At 57.1% G+C, this 16,489-nt stretch overlaps 1 protein-coding gene across 4 annotated transcripts in view; it reads left to right on the top strand.

The window, feature by feature from the left end:
- Positions 1 to 1,111: 1,111 nt before the first annotated feature.
- Positions 1,112 to 16,489, top strand: part of WNT3 (Wnt family member 3) — a 47,207-nt gene continuing 31,829 nt past the window's right edge. For 3 of the 4 annotated variants that reach the window (XM_053892733.1, XM_053892734.1, XM_053892736.1), the window contains exon 1: positions 1,112 to 1,360. In XM_053892733.1, the coding sequence (XP_053748708.1) occupies positions 1,281 to 1,360 (80 nt within the window). In that variant the 5' untranslated portion in view covers positions 1,112 to 1,280. The remainder of the gene's footprint in view (positions 1,361 to 16,489) is intronic. The other variant, XM_053892735.1, reaches the window with a different exon arrangement.

The raw sequence follows: 16,489 nt of genomic DNA, 5'->3' as shown, positions 1-16,489 counted from the left end.
TCCCCCAGGATCTGGCGTCCATCTCGGCTCCACTCAGGGCTGAGACCTGATTTTTTGACTCTGGAGAGGGAGAGGACAGAAAGGACCCAGGGCGCCATGGTGGGACTTTTTTCCTATGGTGGGGGCTGGGGGGTTGGGATACATTTGGCTTCCGCACAGGGAAAGGACCGGTTACCACCGAACCCCAGGTGGGAACTCAGGCAGGGAGTTGGGGGGAGGGTCCCCGGAGGGCAGCAAGGTCTTCCGAAGAGCCCAGCTGCTCCCTGCTGGGGCTGCGGCGTTCCCCTGGCCCCAAATGGTTCATCCCTAAGATCCAAATGGGACTGCGGGCACTGCTTCTGACCCGAGCTGGAGGCCAGGCCTGAACCCCTCGTGGAGGAGAAAGTGACCCGGCTCCGCGAGCAGGAAATGCAACTGGCCGCTGGTGTCAGTTGCAGGAAATGCAAAGGCAGCAGGAGGTCCCGATACCGATCTGATCCCTGACAAAAGACTCAAATGACACTCAGCTCCGTCCCCCGGCGCCGCCCGCAGCCAGACCTTCGAGCCTCCGCGGACCCTTCTGCGCGCCTCTCGGACACCCGGGAAGCGACCTCCTGCGGCTGGGGTCGAGTGGCCGGCCGGCTCTCAGGCTCCGGAGGCTGGAGGCTGGGAGGGGTTGTATTTCCCAACCCCCTCCGAGACCCTCGGATCCCGTCCTGGCCGAGCGAGGCTTCTGGAAACATCTCTGTGCTTTCTACTCTCGATTTCTCACACGCCCGAGTCCAGAGGGGTCACGGTCCCCCGAGAGAAAAGGAGCCACCCATCAATGCCCACGCCAACCCTGCACCACGTGAACGCCCCGGCCAAAGCCCCAGCTTCTTAAACCTGGCTGGCGGGGGGCCGCGGCAGTCCCGGGCCAGCAGAGGGTCCAACGTGCCGGCCCCTCCCGCCCCCCGCCAAGTTCCCACTGTGTCCGGGGCGCGGGCTTCGCCCAAGTTTGCTGGGCGATGCCCTTCCCGGAGCCCGACTCGTGGGCCGGGCGGGAGGGGCGCATGATTGACAAGCTGAACTACAGACTCATCTCTTACCTTAGGCCGCGGGCGCTGATTGGCTGCTCGCTGACATCCTCAAACCCGGCTGCTCCGCGCTGGGCTCGGGAGGGGGGCGGCTGCGGGTGGAGGTGCGCTTCTGACAAGCCCGAAAGTCATTTCCAATCTCAAGTGGACTTTGTTCCAACTATTGGGGGCGTCGCTCCCCCTCTTCATGGTCGCGGGCAAACTTCCTCCTCGGCGCCGCTTCTAATGGAGCCCCACCTGCTCGGGCTGCTCCTCGGCCTCCTGCTCTGTGGCACCAGGGTCCTCGCCGGCTACCCAATTTGGTGGTAAGACTCGCCTCTTGTCTGCCCGCGGCCCGATTTCTCCGCCGAGTCCCGGGGAGGTGGGGGGGGGGGGGCGCGCCGGCCGGGGGTGGGCTGCGGCTTTTTTCTCCTTGCCTCCCTCCAGCCCCCCACTCGCCCACCCCTCCTGGATTTTCTGCTGGTGTCGCCTTCAGAATCCAACTCCTGGCTTTTCTGATAATCACCATTTTCCCTGCCACTCGCTACAGAGGCTGGAGGACTTTCCCCGGCTCAGAAGGTCTCTGATTCTTAAATCCTAACCCTTCGCCCGTCCCAATCTGGGGGGCCTGAAGACCCTCCATTTGCTTGCAGTTGGGTTTCTGGAAATCCAGCGCTGTCCCTGGGGCCCAGCCACTCCTCTTCTCCATTTTGGGGTCTTCATGGGCAAAATCATCCTGTTTCTTCATTGCCACCCCCCGCTCCGCCGGCGCCTCCATCAAGAGATTTCCCCACAATAACCCCGTTTTGCCTTCAGATTTCAGACCCCGATGGCTTCAGGGATCCCCGGGGTAGGGGAGCAGGGGGGATTTCATCAGATTCTCCCCACTCTGCTCTAGATTAATCTTGAGCCTCAGAAGTGAATATGGTATTTGCTGATCGAGATGCCATTGAATTCGGATTTTATACATTTCGTGTTTGTCCATCCTGGCAAAAGGGGGGCTCTTTGAAAATGTAGTGGTTTGGGAGGGGGTGGGTTTGTGCTTTCACCAAAACCCCAATTCTCCATGTCAAATTCATTCCTTTTGGAAAACCGAGGACCGAGGAGAAAGGGAGAGAGGGAAAGGAGAATTCTGTCCCCGAGAAATGCGGATACAAAAGACATTTTTAGTAAATAAGGCTGGGAAACCAGGCGCGGTGTTTAGGGGGGTGTGCGTGGATGGGGGGACTGACCAGGGAATAAACAGCCCTCTGGGAGCCCTACTTCCAGGGAGTCCCCTTGTTTTCCAAGCAGCCCCACCGCCCCCCCCCCCCGGCAGGTCCCAGAGGCCAGAGGGGAAAGACACACTGAAACCAGCTCTCTAAATTATACCCCGCCTGTCCTCAGTCTCCAGCCCCCTGCATTCCGGAAAACTTTAATTAAAGAATCTTACCCTCCTGGACGTAGGAGAGCCTTGGCCTGGGGGGTGGGAGGTGAGGAGGAAGAATTTGGGGTCCAGGAGCGAGAAGAGGGCCCGTGGCCCCTGGGGTGAATGCCAGAGAGGAATGCCACCTGCGTGTCCCCCTTTCCCTGACTGGCCGCCCCCTCCCCAGCCCAAGGTAGGGGGAGCAGAGCCAGCAGGATTCCGGGGCCACACCCTGGGTCTGTCTCCGGGTCGTTTGGGGACAGTAGCATTTGGGGGCCGGGATGAGGGCAGGAGCAGGGCATGGCCAAGGGTCCGTGTGGAGAGGGTGCTGAGAGTTGCTACCAGGACATATACCCAAGGGAAAGTCTTTCTTCTGCCCAACCCATCCTTCCCGCAGCTTCGGGCTGGCCTGAGGCCTCCTGTGCGTAAAGAAGTCCAAGGGGCGGCTGGGGCAGACAGGGATTCCAGGTTGGGGGCTCTGCCTAAACCAGTCCTGCCTTTCCAGCCCTTTCTGACCCTCTTTCCATCCCTGGGCCAAGGCCATGCTGTTCTTTGCCTTCCTGGGGACTAGTAGGGGGGGAGGGTATGGAAGAGAATGCTTGGAGCCTCACTGGCTGCAGGGGCGAGGAAGAGAGACTAGGTCCCCTACCCCATTAACTGGAGGAGGGCACTTCCCGGGGCAGTGCCTGTGGGGAAGGGTTGTGTGTGGGGGTGTCTCATGTGTAATGGTGTGTTGGGGAACACCTAGATAGGAAGATTTGGAAAAACCTGGAAAGCCAGGACATCTTCCCTGACATAATGCTGGACACACGGCTTGTTTGGGGGCTAGTGGGGAGGGACTGGGGGGGACAGGGATGCTGCTTTGTCTGAGCAGAGGAGAGGGTGTGTGTGTGTGTGTGTGTGTGTGTGTGTGTGTGTGTGTGTTCTAGGTCTATGATCCTAAGAGGTGTCAAATGTATACTAGTATCTGTATATGGAAGAGTCTGTGCCTGCAGCTGGGCGACCATGGATGTGAACTCATCTGAGATGGGGGGATCCATGGCTGTGACAGGGTGTGCTGTGCCCCTATAGACCAGCGTCAGCAAGTAGCTGATTCTAGGATGTGTGTGTATATGTGTGTGTGAGACAGAGAAAGTCTAGAAGTGTCTGTGCTCACGTAAAGGTCAGCACCTGTGTCTGCTTGTGACACTATGCATGACTGTGTTCATGACTGGGCATGCGAGTGTGTGTGTGTGTGTGTGTGTGTGTGTGTGTGCGCGCGTGTGTGCGTGCGTGTGCGCGCATGCCTTCATGACGGTGTAAGGGGAAAGCCCCACAGCTGTCTTTGTGCATGGATATCAGTGCTCATGGCCATGACCTGATTGTGCTTGTAAGTATGAGTGTGAGGCTGTGAGTGGGTCCGCCTGTGACCCTGCCCTCAAGTCACTGGCTGGGCCCACGGTTGTGGATATGTTCGCGGACCTATGACTTACTGGTGTGAGTGGCGTCCGAGCTTGGGTGCTTGGTGGGTGTCCATGGTCCTGGAGGGGCGGTCCAGCAGGAGACAAAGGTCTGACGAGGAAACTGCTGGGGACACAGCTGACCGAGGGTCGCGGGCTGGGCGGTGTGGGGCAGGGTACAGGGCCCTCTCTGGCGCGAGCTCATCCTGTCTGCCTGAGGACTGTGGTCAGCAGCCCTCCCCTCTCCGGCCATTTGTCTTTGGTCTTGGGACTGGGATGGAGGGTAAGTCGCCTTCTCAGAGCTGGGGCCGGGCCTGGGACGGGGACCATAGAGTGGACAGGCCTCAGATTCCTGTTCCCACTCTGCCTCCAGGGCGGTCAGTCGGATTCCAGGGCTTTGAGCGTCTGAGCCCAGCATCGCCTGCCCTCTTTGGCCCACCCAGCTCACACATTCCCCAGGAGGATTTGCAGGGGGAAGCGTTTAGCGGGGATTCCTGTCCGTGCCACCCCTCCAGGAAGGCGCCCCCAGCCCCCCGCGGCCTGTGCCGCCCAGGCCCCAGCCCTGAGAAAAGGCGGACCAGAAAGTAGAGCTATGAGGGCCTCAGACGGGGGCTCGTGGAAGGAACAGATGTGCTCCGGGGCTTTACAGCCAGGTAGTGGTAGAGCTGGGACAGGAAGCGGTGACAGCAGCCCTGGATTCTAGAATTCTTCTTGTCAGTCCCAGTTAGCGCCTGCTGGAGGAACTTGTCTTTCTTCTCCCTCTTGGGGGAAAAATGAACTCCCTTATTAGGACCCATCCTAGGGCCCCGCTGCATTCCAGAGACAGAGGCCCTGATGGAAGGGGCCCTACCCGGGGGTCAGGTGCACGCCCTGCCTCTTTGTGACCCACCCATATGGGCGCCTGTGTCCTCATCTCTCACTCAGGGCTCACCAGCCTGCCCTGCCTCCTCCCAGCCGGGGTTGGGGGGCGGGGGCGGTGGCAGGGGGAAGCGTTCTGCCGAAGTCAAGGGCAGGGAGCTAGGAAATAAGACACCTGAGTTTTCTCTCCACGGGACCTACTTCCCCGCTCAAGTGGCTGCCCTAGTCCCTGCCTCAGTTTCCCCTGTCAGGTGTCCCGCTGCCTCCCCACCGCGCTCCCGCCTCCACCCGCCTTTCAGAGGCTTGTGAACATGTTCAGTCAAACCCCGTGGGGGTCAGTGGGCTGGGCCCAAGGAGGCACCTGGAGACTGCGGGGGAGGAAGGCCCCAGGCCAGGTGTTAACACTTGTAACAGGCAGGAATTACAGCTGGCTGGGGCTGGGGCTGGCGAGGAGCTGAGCTGGCTGGAGGCTGTTGATCCCACAGACAGACAGACAGACAGATGGGCAGATCCGATGGCCGGGCTTGAACCGGGTGGTCTCCCTTCCAGGGCAGGCCTTTCCCTGGGGGAATGTGGCGGGGAAATTAATCCGGGTCTTTTGGAAGTGAGTTTACAGCCCTCGCGCCCACCCCCCCCCCCCCCCCCCGCTGTGGGTGGGGTTTGCTGTCCAGCGGGAGCAAAATTGGTGGCCCGATCCGTTCGCGTTCTTATGATGGGACCACGTTTTGTTTAAAACAAAAACAAGAACAGGTCAAATGTTATAATAACACCAGGAGCCTGGAGCTGAGTTAGCATGGGGGGGCGGGGGGAAGGCTTGCAGTGGGGGGGGGGGGAAGGGGCAGCAGTCAGGGAAAGTTCTCCCAGAACCTCAGAGCATTTTTCGATAGCTCTGGGGCCAAGGGGCGAGCGATGGGTGGAGGCTGGGCCCTGAGCATCAGCCCCACCCCGGGGATCTTGGGGGCCCGAGATCTGAGACAGCTGCCTGGTAGGAAGACCTTTTTGGGGGGGGGGGTCGAAAAAGGCAGGAAGTTCTTTAGTGGACACTCTCCCTCCCTGCAGCTTTCCGTGGTGACAAACCCAGCCAGACCCCGCCGGCACCCACACTCTGGCATCTGGGCACGTGCTCAATCATTGATAAAGGTGGAGAAACTGAGGCAGAGCAAGAGGGCTCTAGGTGGAGGTCCCCAAAGGTAGATTCAGGCAAGCAAGCATCTCCAATCCACCTCACTGCAGAACTTAATGTTAAAAAAAAAAAAAACCCTGAAGGTACTTGGGCAGGTGAAGGATGGAGAACTAATATGGACGCTCCAGAATGGGAAGAGAGCTCTGACCTTGGGGTTTTCTCTAGACTTTGAATAGGTCTGGGCAGGACACTAGGAGCTTTGAGTCAGGGCAGGAGAGGTGACTTTTCTCAGAGGAGGTTGGAGCTAACAGACTCTTCCAGGGAGAGTGGGGAAAAGGAAGAACTTCCTGGCCTCAGAAGGCAGTGAACCCAGGGAGGGAGGGGGACCTGGTGTTCCAGCCTTTTCCACCCACCCTTCTGTAAAAGCCACAGAATCCTTCTAAAGCCAAGGAGGGAGAGACATTCTCTACCTCTGTCCCTAACTGGGAGAGGAGGTATGCCTAACCCCTCCCTCAAAGGTTAGGGCCATCCGGGAATTACGTCTACACCGTTATGTTTTCGTGAGTGCCAGGAAGTGGTTAGAGCTGAGTGGGGAGACTTTTGTCTGAGTTCTGAGTTCTCCTGTGTGACCTAGGATGAGTTCCTTTTCTTCTCTGTGCTTTGAGTCCCTGACTCCCCTCCGGGCTTCGTGCTCCTTACTGGGAGGGATCCGTTCTACCCCGGAGTTCACAGGGCTATGACGGGGACTGCTACATTGCTGAGAAACATCAGCCCCAGGTGGCCCCAGAGCCACCTTCCCCCACCCTCACCCCCCACCCCTCCCAGGCCCAGTCAGACATTCAGAGCCTGCCTCAGGCAGCCTAGCCCCTTCTGCAGCCCCGTCTGACCTCAGTCCCAAAGCGGGCAGCTCCTCTCCTGCCAGGCCAGGCTGCTCACCTTCACATCCGGCTTTTTCACGTACTACCTGGGTAACCTAGGGCAAGTTAACCTCTCCGAGCCTCAGTTTCCCCATTTATAAAATGAGAATAGTGATTGCTTCTACCTCACGGCTGTTGTGAAGATTAACTGAGTGGATACATATCAAGTTCTTAGAACAATGCCTGGCATACAGAAAGTACCCGGTAAATGTTAGTTACTTACACCCCATCTGCAAGCTAACTTGCCTCTTCCAAGAAGCCCTCCCAGGTTGGACTCACCTGGCTTTGTTTTCTCATCTTCAGAGGTCAGCTTGCCCATTATACTTGGCACTGGTGACCATGAGCCTGTTGCTTTCTTCTTCTTCTTTTTTAGGTTTATTGTTATTATTATTTATTTTATTTGTTTAGTAATCCTTGCAACCAACATGGGGCTCGAACTCACAACCCTGAGACCGAGAGTTGCTCACACGCTCTTCCGACAGAGCCAGCCAGGCGCCCTGACTGTAGCTTTATTCTTCGCTTGATGGAGTTCGGCCAGGCTGACCTAACCTCGGCTCTTGGCTTGCCCAGGAAGGGTAGGAAGAGAGGGCACCGAAGCCTCCCCTGGCCCTCCTCCCACCCCACAGTCTGTGGGACTTGCAGCCACTGCCATTTCCAGCTGGGACCTGGAGCCACCTCGAGCCTGGGCCGGGCTGGGGACGGGTGGGGGAGGCGGGCTCACAGGGGGAGTGGCACCGGGGCCGCCTGGAGCAGCCGGAGCACAGAAGTTGCTCCTCCAGGAGCCGAGAGATGATTCAGAAGGTGATTTATAGACGGAAGGCAGAAAGCTTGGCTCCTGGCCGAAGCGGCTGCTTAATTACATTCTTTGGTTTGGGGGGGTGGGGGGGTGGGGGGATGAGTGGGGCGGCAGCAGAGGATCAACTTTTACCTCCTCCCCCTCCAGGCCTTGTCCCCATAGCTGCCCCAGGTCCAAGCAGTGTCCCCTCTTTTTCCTGCTCCCAGAGAAGGAATTCCCTATTGTCGATGCAAGCCTAGGCCAGGAGAGCAGGAAGAACTTCTGGGGCTGGAGGACGGGGAGGAAAAGGGAAGAGGCCAGAGTCCCATCTCCTGGGACTCCTCCAGGGGAGTCTGGCCTACAGAGGGGGCTGGGAAAGAGGACCGCCCTGGGGAGGATCACTTCCTCTCTCCCCTGCTTCTGGGCAGGTGAACAGCTAACCCAGCCGGAGGCAAAGGGTTTCTAGAATCTTCCTGAAGGTACCGACCCCACACTTTCCCGCCGGTGCCCTATCCTACTGCTGCTTCTGGATCCTTCCTTCAAGTATGTTCCTTTTAGGTTGTTCGGTTTTTCAGCGAGCCGTGGGCTGGGGACTAGGGACCAGGTTGAAACCCAGTTCTTGAGTGCCCGACAACCTGTGTCATGTGGGCACAATGTCTGCCTCAGATCCAGAGGGTTCTCCAGGCAGGGTCAGCTTTGTATCAGAGGGAGAGGAACTTTGCTATCCTCATATTAAACCAACGTATCAGGGCCACCACACTTCTACTGCTAAAGCGAAAATTACTTCTGCACTGTTGACAAGCAATCCCCCCCTTCTGCTGAGTTACTTGCCATGGTGACATCTAGATTCCCTCTATGAACGCTGACCCGTGTGGCAGCCTGACATCTCTCTGCTACTTCTTGGTTCCCGTGCAGTCTCATCGTGGCTCCGAACCCCCAAGCCCCACCTCTAGTTCTGGAGGCTAGAAAGGTGTGTCGGGGGCAGGGTGGGAGGGTAGCCCGGACCGATAGAGTCTATTTATCTGTTTTGCAGCTCGGCGTGTACAGCCGGGAGGAGTTGGCAGGGGTCAGGATGGGGACACTAGACAGCTCTCTGGTTCCCCCTGAGGCGGGCCTTCTCAAAATGGCCTCATTATGTGTGTGGAGTGAATTCCAGAAATGTCAGGCACACCCATACATCTAGGGCAAGGATGGAGACCCAGAAGCATGCTGGAGGACAAGAGGGGGCAGTGTGGGATGGCGGGAGGTTTCCGGCCCCGTGAGTTAGGGGTCCCGAGACCTGGCTCTGCCACTCGTTGTGGTCTGACATTAGGCCAGTCCCTTCACTGTTGTGGACCTCAGGAAATAGGGGACCTGGGCGAGCTGTTGGCCTCGGACTTCCAGCTCTGACATTTCAATCCCGGATTCTGATCACCCAGCGATTTGCATTAGCCAGCTGCCTGGTGGAGCGGGGGTCGTCACCGAGAGTTGATCTCGGGGCAGGGTGGGGAGTAGTGAGCACAAAACTTTCTACTCACCCAGCCGTGAGGTCATGGATGCGTCTCGAACCTTCCCAGGCCTCGGTTTTCTCATCTGCAAAGTGAGTGACGGTAATAACACGATCACTCGCCCCGCCTACCTGTAGGGCTGCCAAGAGCTTCGGAAGCAGTGGTCTTTACGAAGCCCTTTGAGAAGCGTCAGGTTCCTTCCAGAGAAGTTAGCATCATTGCCGGTCCTACCAGAGAAGAGGAGTAAGATGCGGCCCCTGGTCAGAGGGTGCTAAGCGCGAACCCAGCAGGACTGTCTGAGCCTGAGGAGTTGGTATTTTCCGCAGAGGAGGAAGAAATGGGGCTGGATACGGGCATCTCCGCTCCTTCCTGGGGGCTTCGTGAAGCTCAGTGAGGAGCCCCCCAGGGAGGGGCAGAGGTTGAGGCCAAGTGGCCGCAAGACATGCCTGGGTCCATAGCGTATAGTACGGGACACGGGAGCCCTCACCACTTAACGCGGGGACCAGAGGCCTGACTGGGGCTCGGCCGGGCACAGAGCAGGATTTCTAAGCAGCGACACGCAAGAGTGGGAGACGTGGGTGGAAGTGAAGTGGGGGTAAGAGTAGAGGGCTCTTCTGAGGCCTGTGGTCACCAGGTCATCGCCTGCATAAGGGCCGTTCACTCGAGCGAGGCTGGAAAGACTGGGGGCCGAGTGTGCTTGCCCGCGTGCGTGTGTGCGTGCGCACATGCGTGTTGGGGGTGGTAAGGACCAAGCACCCAGTCTGTTGGGAGGACTGTTGGGTGAAACCTGCCCCTGGGCGAGGAGTCCCACTTATCTGACGGAGCCAGCCTGGCCAGCGAGAAAAACCAATGTCTCCTCTCTCTCCCCCTCTCTCCTCGCAGGGCCACTAGGCATGCAAATAGGGGTTTGTGGCAGCCTCCTGCCTCCTGCCCAGCTCCTCGCCGCGTAGCTTCCTAACTGGCATTTCTGAGGGCCTCTCCCCTGCTCTAACACCTCCTGTGGCTCCCCACTTCTCGTCTGGCACGGAGGCTCCCTAGGATTTGGCTTCTGCCCACCTACTCGGTAGTAGTTTCATAAGCCTCCGGGAGCACCCCCCCCCCACCCCCCCCCACCCCCGGCCAGGGCCAGGTCCTCTGTGCCTGTTCGTGGAAATACCTCGCCACCCCCAGCCTCCCTTCCCCACACTCAACGGCTGAAATTCCACTTTGTCTTGGACCCAGATCAAAACCCTCTTCCTTCGGGAAGCCCTCCTAGATTTCCAAAGCGATGTCCTCCTAAGCGGGGGAAAATGCCATCACTCTCTGTCCCTACAAGCAGACGCGCCATACGTTCCCACTGCCTTCTGCCATGGGCTTTGGGTGTCTTATTTTCGTCCTACAGATGCCCCCCTCGAGGGAGAATCTGTGTTGTAGTCCCCTTGTAACTGCCCCCCACCAGTGCCCGGCATCTAGTAGGGGTCAGTAAACAAAAACACGGCTCTGTGCCGTGTGGGATGCACTCTCTCAAGGCACAGGGACAAAAGGTGTTTCTGAGAGTGCCAGCTGCATCGTGCCTCGAGCAGACTGCTCGTGACGGTGTCACGAGCAGACTGAATGGGCCGAACGGATACAAACCCCACCTGCCGGTGTGACCTGAGGCTCGGAGCACCTGGCTTCTGCTGACTTTGAAAGGCAGCCGGACCTGCTTCCCCTTGACCAGCGGTCAGCCTGCCCTGCTCCGCTCAGGTCCCCCTGGCTCAGGCCATGTGGCCGACAGCCCTGAACAGCGGGGTGGGAGCCCAGACCTGAGCAGGCTGCTGTCTGAGCCTTGTCCCTAGAGTCTCCGCTCCCCTGGGATTAGATTGTCCATCCCAGGTCCCTTTGAAAACTTTGTCCATCTGTGATCTCTCTCCCTCCACACCCCCCTCACCCTCACCAGCTCATGCTATACTTGGGAACCTAAATCTTTAGTTTTAAACTCCCATTCGGTGGGACGTGTTTCTCCCCCCCAGGATTAGGTGAGTGTTTGTCGGTGGTGTTTGTGTGCTGGTTCCCATACATACGTCATGGTCTTCTAGAAAAAATCTCACCCCACTCTGCAGTTGGGGACTCTGGTCACGCAGCCTGTATTTGGAATCCACATCCTATCGGGCCCAAAGCTTTTTCTCTCTCCCACCGCTCAGGCTCAAAAGCTGACTTCTTATTTGGGGCAAGAATTTACCTATTCATGTTCTACCTTATTCCCCAAAGGATGGCTTTGAGGCCAGATTACATGTGACCTTCAAATGGCAAGCTGCTACTTTGGGTCTATTGATACTATTTCTGAAGCTCTGGGAGGTCCCTTAGATGGGGATGTGTGCTAGTCACTGGCGAATTTTCCACATGTCTTCAAGCTGGGCTAGCTGGGTGTGGGCATTAGAGGCCAGGCGACCGTTTTGTCACCCCTGGGATGGGCGCAGGGTGCTTGGGCAAATCCCTGCTTTCTGAGCCTTCGTTTTCTCACCCGTGAAACAGAGTTCCAGCTCTAAGTTTCATCCTTCTGTTTAGTCCCTTCTGCCCCTTCGCGCCCGACCTTTGTCATACACATCCCAGAAAGCAATCAGACAGAATCCTTCGCGCCCAAACCAATTCTCGCCCAAAAATCTCACTGATTTTTCACCCCGTCTTCACAATTCAGTATTCAACTTTATTCCTCCCTGAGGACAAGCATGATCTCTCCTTTCAGATGAAGTATATTTCCCTTTATGTCCTGGCTGTTAGGTAACCCAGAGTCAAACTTGGAGTTCAATCCTTGGCCCTGACTTGGCATATTTGTCTTCTTCAACTTGATCCTGATTTTCTGGTTTTAAGGTTATTATTTAATCCTGTGTGTTTTGTAGTATAAGCTCCTTGAGGGTACGCACCGTCTTGCACACTGGCTGTATCCTCTGTGCCTGGCAAGTACAGAGTAGTTGCTCAATAAACATTTGTTGTCTTTGGAATAAACGGTTGCTATCAAATCCTTTCTGGAAAACGGCAAGGCACACATACCTTTTTTAAAAATCTTGCTCTGGAGCGTCTGGGTGGCTCAGTCAGTTAAGCGTCCGGCTTTTTTTTTTTTTTTTTTTTTTTTTAATGTTCATTTATTTTGGAGAGAGAGACAGAGACACAGAATCCAGAGCCAGCTCCAGGCTCTGAGTTGCCAGCACAGAGCCCGACACGAGACTGGAACCTGCGCCCCGTGCGATCGTGACCTGAGCCGAAGTCGGAGGCTCAACCGACTGAGCCAGCCGGCCTCAAGTGATTCCGACTTTTGATTTTGGCTCAGGTCACAATCTCACGGTGGTGAGATCGAACTCCGAGTTGGGCTTCGCTCTGGGAGTGGAGCCTGCTTAAGATTCTCAGTCTCCCTCTCCCTCTGCCCCTCCCCTGCTCATGCTCTCTCTTTCTCTCCGGGAGGGGTTGGGGGGGGGCGGGTGGTAGTTTTGGTCTATCAGGGGGTTGGGTGGTAAGAATTCTGATCAGTCTCTTCTTCTTTATCATCGGCTCCCCCTCCACCGGAAATCTATTAAAATCTTGTCTTTGGGTAAGTAACCATCTTTTCTTTTGTCATGAGCTGCTTAATTCGAAACTTGAAATGGGAAGCTCTCTTGTTTCCGGCCAGTGAGTCTGCTTTTCCCCTGCCCTGGCTCCCTTCGTATCTGGTTCCTCCCACCTCCCCTTGCCCTGGAAGCCAGCCAGTGCCATTGCTGCCATTCTGCAGGTGACAGGATGCCCCGGTCGCATCCACCCCGTCTCTCCAGCTGGGATGCTCCCACTCCCCAGCAGCCACCGGGAGAACAGCTATCGCTAAAAGGCACGGTGGGGAGGGAGGCCGAGCGGGAGGAGGCCAGGCCCAAGGTCACGCCGCATGAACGCCAGGGCCCTTCTCCGCCAGCCAGGCCTCTCCCACTGGCGACACTGGCTTGGCTTGGAAGGTGCCAAGCCCCCACCTACCGACAGATCTCCAAGGAGGGGAGCTGGCCTGGGGGGCCAGGCGGGCCTCACCCATCTGCCGGCAGGGAGTCCTCTCGGCTCTGCGTCACTTCTCCCCTCCCCTGCTTCTGCCCTGGGCAGCACCTCTGGAGACCACCCCGCTCAGCCCCTTGACGTTAGGAAAGAGGACGCCTAACCACGGGCCGGGTGGGCCTCCATTTTAACGGAAGCTTCTGCAAAGAAAGAGACTCCGGGGCCTGCCCCAGCTATCAGGAAGGACGGCGTCTAGGACGTTGCCACCGTCCTTGCAGCCGACTGCACCTTCGTCCCTATTTTGTCTGTGAGACAGTTGAGGCTGTCGGAGCCTGAGGAGGGAGCTAGGGAGCAAGTAGGGGAGGCAGGTCACGGTCAGCTGATAATTCATCGTGGATCCTGTGTGCTGAGGAAACAGAGCACACACTTCATTTTTATTTCTTTTATAAAATTTAAAAAACATTGAAAGTTTATTTATTTTTGAGAGAGAGAGAGAGGGAGAGATAGCACAAGCGGGGGAGGGGGCAGAGAAAGAGAGGGAGACACAGAATCCGAAACAGGCTCCGGGCTCTGAGCTGTCAGCGCAGAGCCTGACTCGGGGCTCGAACTCTGACCGGCAACATCGTGACCTGAGCCGAAGTCAGACGCTCAACCCACTGAGCCACCCAGGCGCCCCTCTTTTCTAAAACTTTTTAAAGTTTGTTTTGTTTATTTATTTAGAGCGCGAGCTTGAGCAGAGGAAGGGGAGAGAGAGAGGGGAAGAGAAAGATCCCGTGCAGGCTCCGCGTTGTCAACACAGAGCCCCGTGTGGGACTTGAACGCATGAACCGTGAGATCAGGACCCCAGCTGAAATCAAGAGTCGAATGCTTAACCCACCGAGCCACCGGGCGCCCCCGCACACACTTTAACTCATCCCCTGCCACGATCTCAGGAGGCAGATACTCTCGTTATCCCCATGCTACAGATGACGAAACTGAGGTCCCAAGAGAGCCAACCCATTGCCCCGGCCTCCACGGCTGGCCAGCCCGGGAGCGCCAACCACAGCACAAACCGCCTGTAGCCAGGCCCGCCAGGCCTCGCAGGCCTTCCAGTGACACCACCCCACCTCCTGAGAGTCAGGAAGTTCCTCCTTAGGTCTCACTGCAGTCTTTCCTGGCTTAGTCCAAGCCCAGATTCTCTTGTTTGTCCTGCTGGAGACCTGAGCTGCACTGTAGATTTCCAGTTTGCCTCCAGGACAGGGGTGCATTTCTCTCTGAGTCTTCCCTTCTCCGGAACAACCCTTCCCGGGTGGCCCAGTCTCCCGCACGCCTTTGGCCACCTTGCTCTTCCCCTTCCAATCTCTCTCCAGCTTCTCTACATCCTTTTGCAAGTTATATGAGTCACACAATTTGCCTTTAGACCGGGGTGAAGGGGTCCTGCCAGACCCTTCAACTTAGAAGGCTCCGCTCAAGTGTCTTGAGGCTGTGTCCCTCCGCACGGGCATGGGGTCTGGGGCCCAAGGGGCTGTACCCACCCAGAGCCCACACTCTCCGACCCCTAACCAATGCTCTGGGTACTCAAGCCCCTGGACTTTCTTGCCCAAATGGCCGTGAGCCTGCTTCTGGGCGGTGCAGACCTTTGGATTTCAGCCTGTCAAGGCAGACCATACTGCCGGTGTTGCTGGTGTGGGTGCCCCGGGGCGCAAGCGGTAACCAGGGGAGGCCATTGGCAGGGATGGTGCATGAGGGCTTGGAGGTTCTTTTGGGGTGTCCGGTGTGCGATAGAATAGAGATGGGCAGACAGCAGGCTGGGGGCTGGCTCTCCCCTTGTCACTTTTTTCTTTGTTTTCTTATTTACATTATTTATTTATCCAAGTCATCTCTACATCCCACGTGGGGCTCGAACTCACGACCCTGAGATCAAGAGTCACATGCTCTACTGACTGAGCCAGCCAGGCGCCCTCCACACCCCCACCATGTTTTCTAGCATAAAACTCCGTGGAGAACCCAGCCTTTCAGGTGGTGAACAAGGATGAGAGAATGACTTTTTTTTTTTTTTAATGTTTATTTATTTTCGAGACAGAGGGAGAGACAGACAGACAGTGTGATCGGTTAGGGGCAGAGAGAGAGGGAGACACAGAATCCGGAACAGGCTCCGGGCCCCGAACTGTCAGCACAGAGCCTGACGCGGGGCTCGAACCCACGAACCGCGAGCTCATGACCTGAGCCGAAGTCGGTTAAGACTGAGCCACCCAGGCGCCCCGAGAATGACTTTTTAACTCACGATTGGAGTACACACACGGGAAAGTACAGAAGGTAAAAGTGGAGAGCTCACTGAGTTGAACGGGAACACATCATATTTAACAGTTTGTTGACCCGATACGAAATCTTTACATGCTGGGCGCTGGTAGAAGGGCCTCTGCTTACGCTCTCACGCAGGCCCGGGGGCCGCCCCAGCCTGAGAATCGGGGAGAAGGCTTGCTTCCTCCAACTTTGCATCGTCTGCCCTTTCCACCTTAGCAGGTCGACTGCCTTCTACGCGGGCAACACCTCCAGCTCCTCCGCGTCTGGGGTCACCCCGCACCTTCAAGTCCCTTCTCGTTAAGCTGGAACGTTGTCTTAACCCCTCCTGAGCCTCAAAGGAGCCTCCTTCATGTTTGCTCGGTTTTGTCATTTTTAACCGGCCCCATCAGAAGCGCGTTCAGCTGGCCGTTCTGTTGTGCCTCCTCCCGGGCACGGCCTGTGATGCCCTGCATGTTCCAGCCCCTCCCGAACCCCCCACCTAGCCCATGGCCCACTCCCGCCCCCTCCCCATGACCTACTTTTCCTTGCATGGGTAAGAGTGTGAGCTTGGGGGACAGCAGTCCTGAGCTCTACCTAGATGGTTCTGCCTGTAGTAGCCGGGTGACCCGAAACTCTCTGAACCTCAGTTTTCTCTGCAAAATGAGGGTTACTCTCATTTCTCACGTAAAATGAGGAGTAAAGGACATAACACGCGTGGGACTTAGCGTGGGGTCTGGTGTCCACGCATTTTGCTATCCTTGATCTTGTTTTATTGTCTGTGTTGTCCTTACGCTGCCTCGTACCTCCAGACCTCTATGCTCAGCCCTGCCTTCCTTTGGAAGGACCTCTTCAAACTTATGTTTATTTTTGAAAGCCCAGTTCAGGCAACATTGTGTCTGGGTGGCCCTCCTTCGGCCCTGGCCCCCGGCTCACCCCCTTCCGCCTGGAGCCCTTTCATCGACTAGACTGGAGGCCCCTGAGGGCAGGACCAGCTCTCGGTCGCCTTTGAACCCACGTCCCCAAGCACGGCAGGGGGCACGCAGTGGGTCCTCTGAGACGAGTCGAGGAGTGAAGGGGACACTGCTGAGAGTCACAGGCCACTCACAGGCTCAGCCTTCCAGCCCCGGCTGGATGCTCAGAGCCTCTGTGAGGCCGTCCCGGGATAGCCTGCTGGCACTTTTCACGTATTCTCTTGAATTCTCAGTGAGCCCTTCACGTACATC

This window comes from Panthera pardus, unplaced genomic scaffold (assembly GCF_024362965.1).
Source record: "Panthera pardus isolate Hobbes unplaced genomic scaffold, ASM2436296v1 HiC_scaffold_3, whole genome shotgun sequence".
NCBI classification, from domain to species: domain Eukaryota; kingdom Metazoa; phylum Chordata; class Mammalia; order Carnivora; family Felidae; genus Panthera; species Panthera pardus.
The sequence above is the reverse complement of the archived record's forward strand: the minus strand, read 5'-3'. Positions and strand labels throughout refer to the sequence as shown.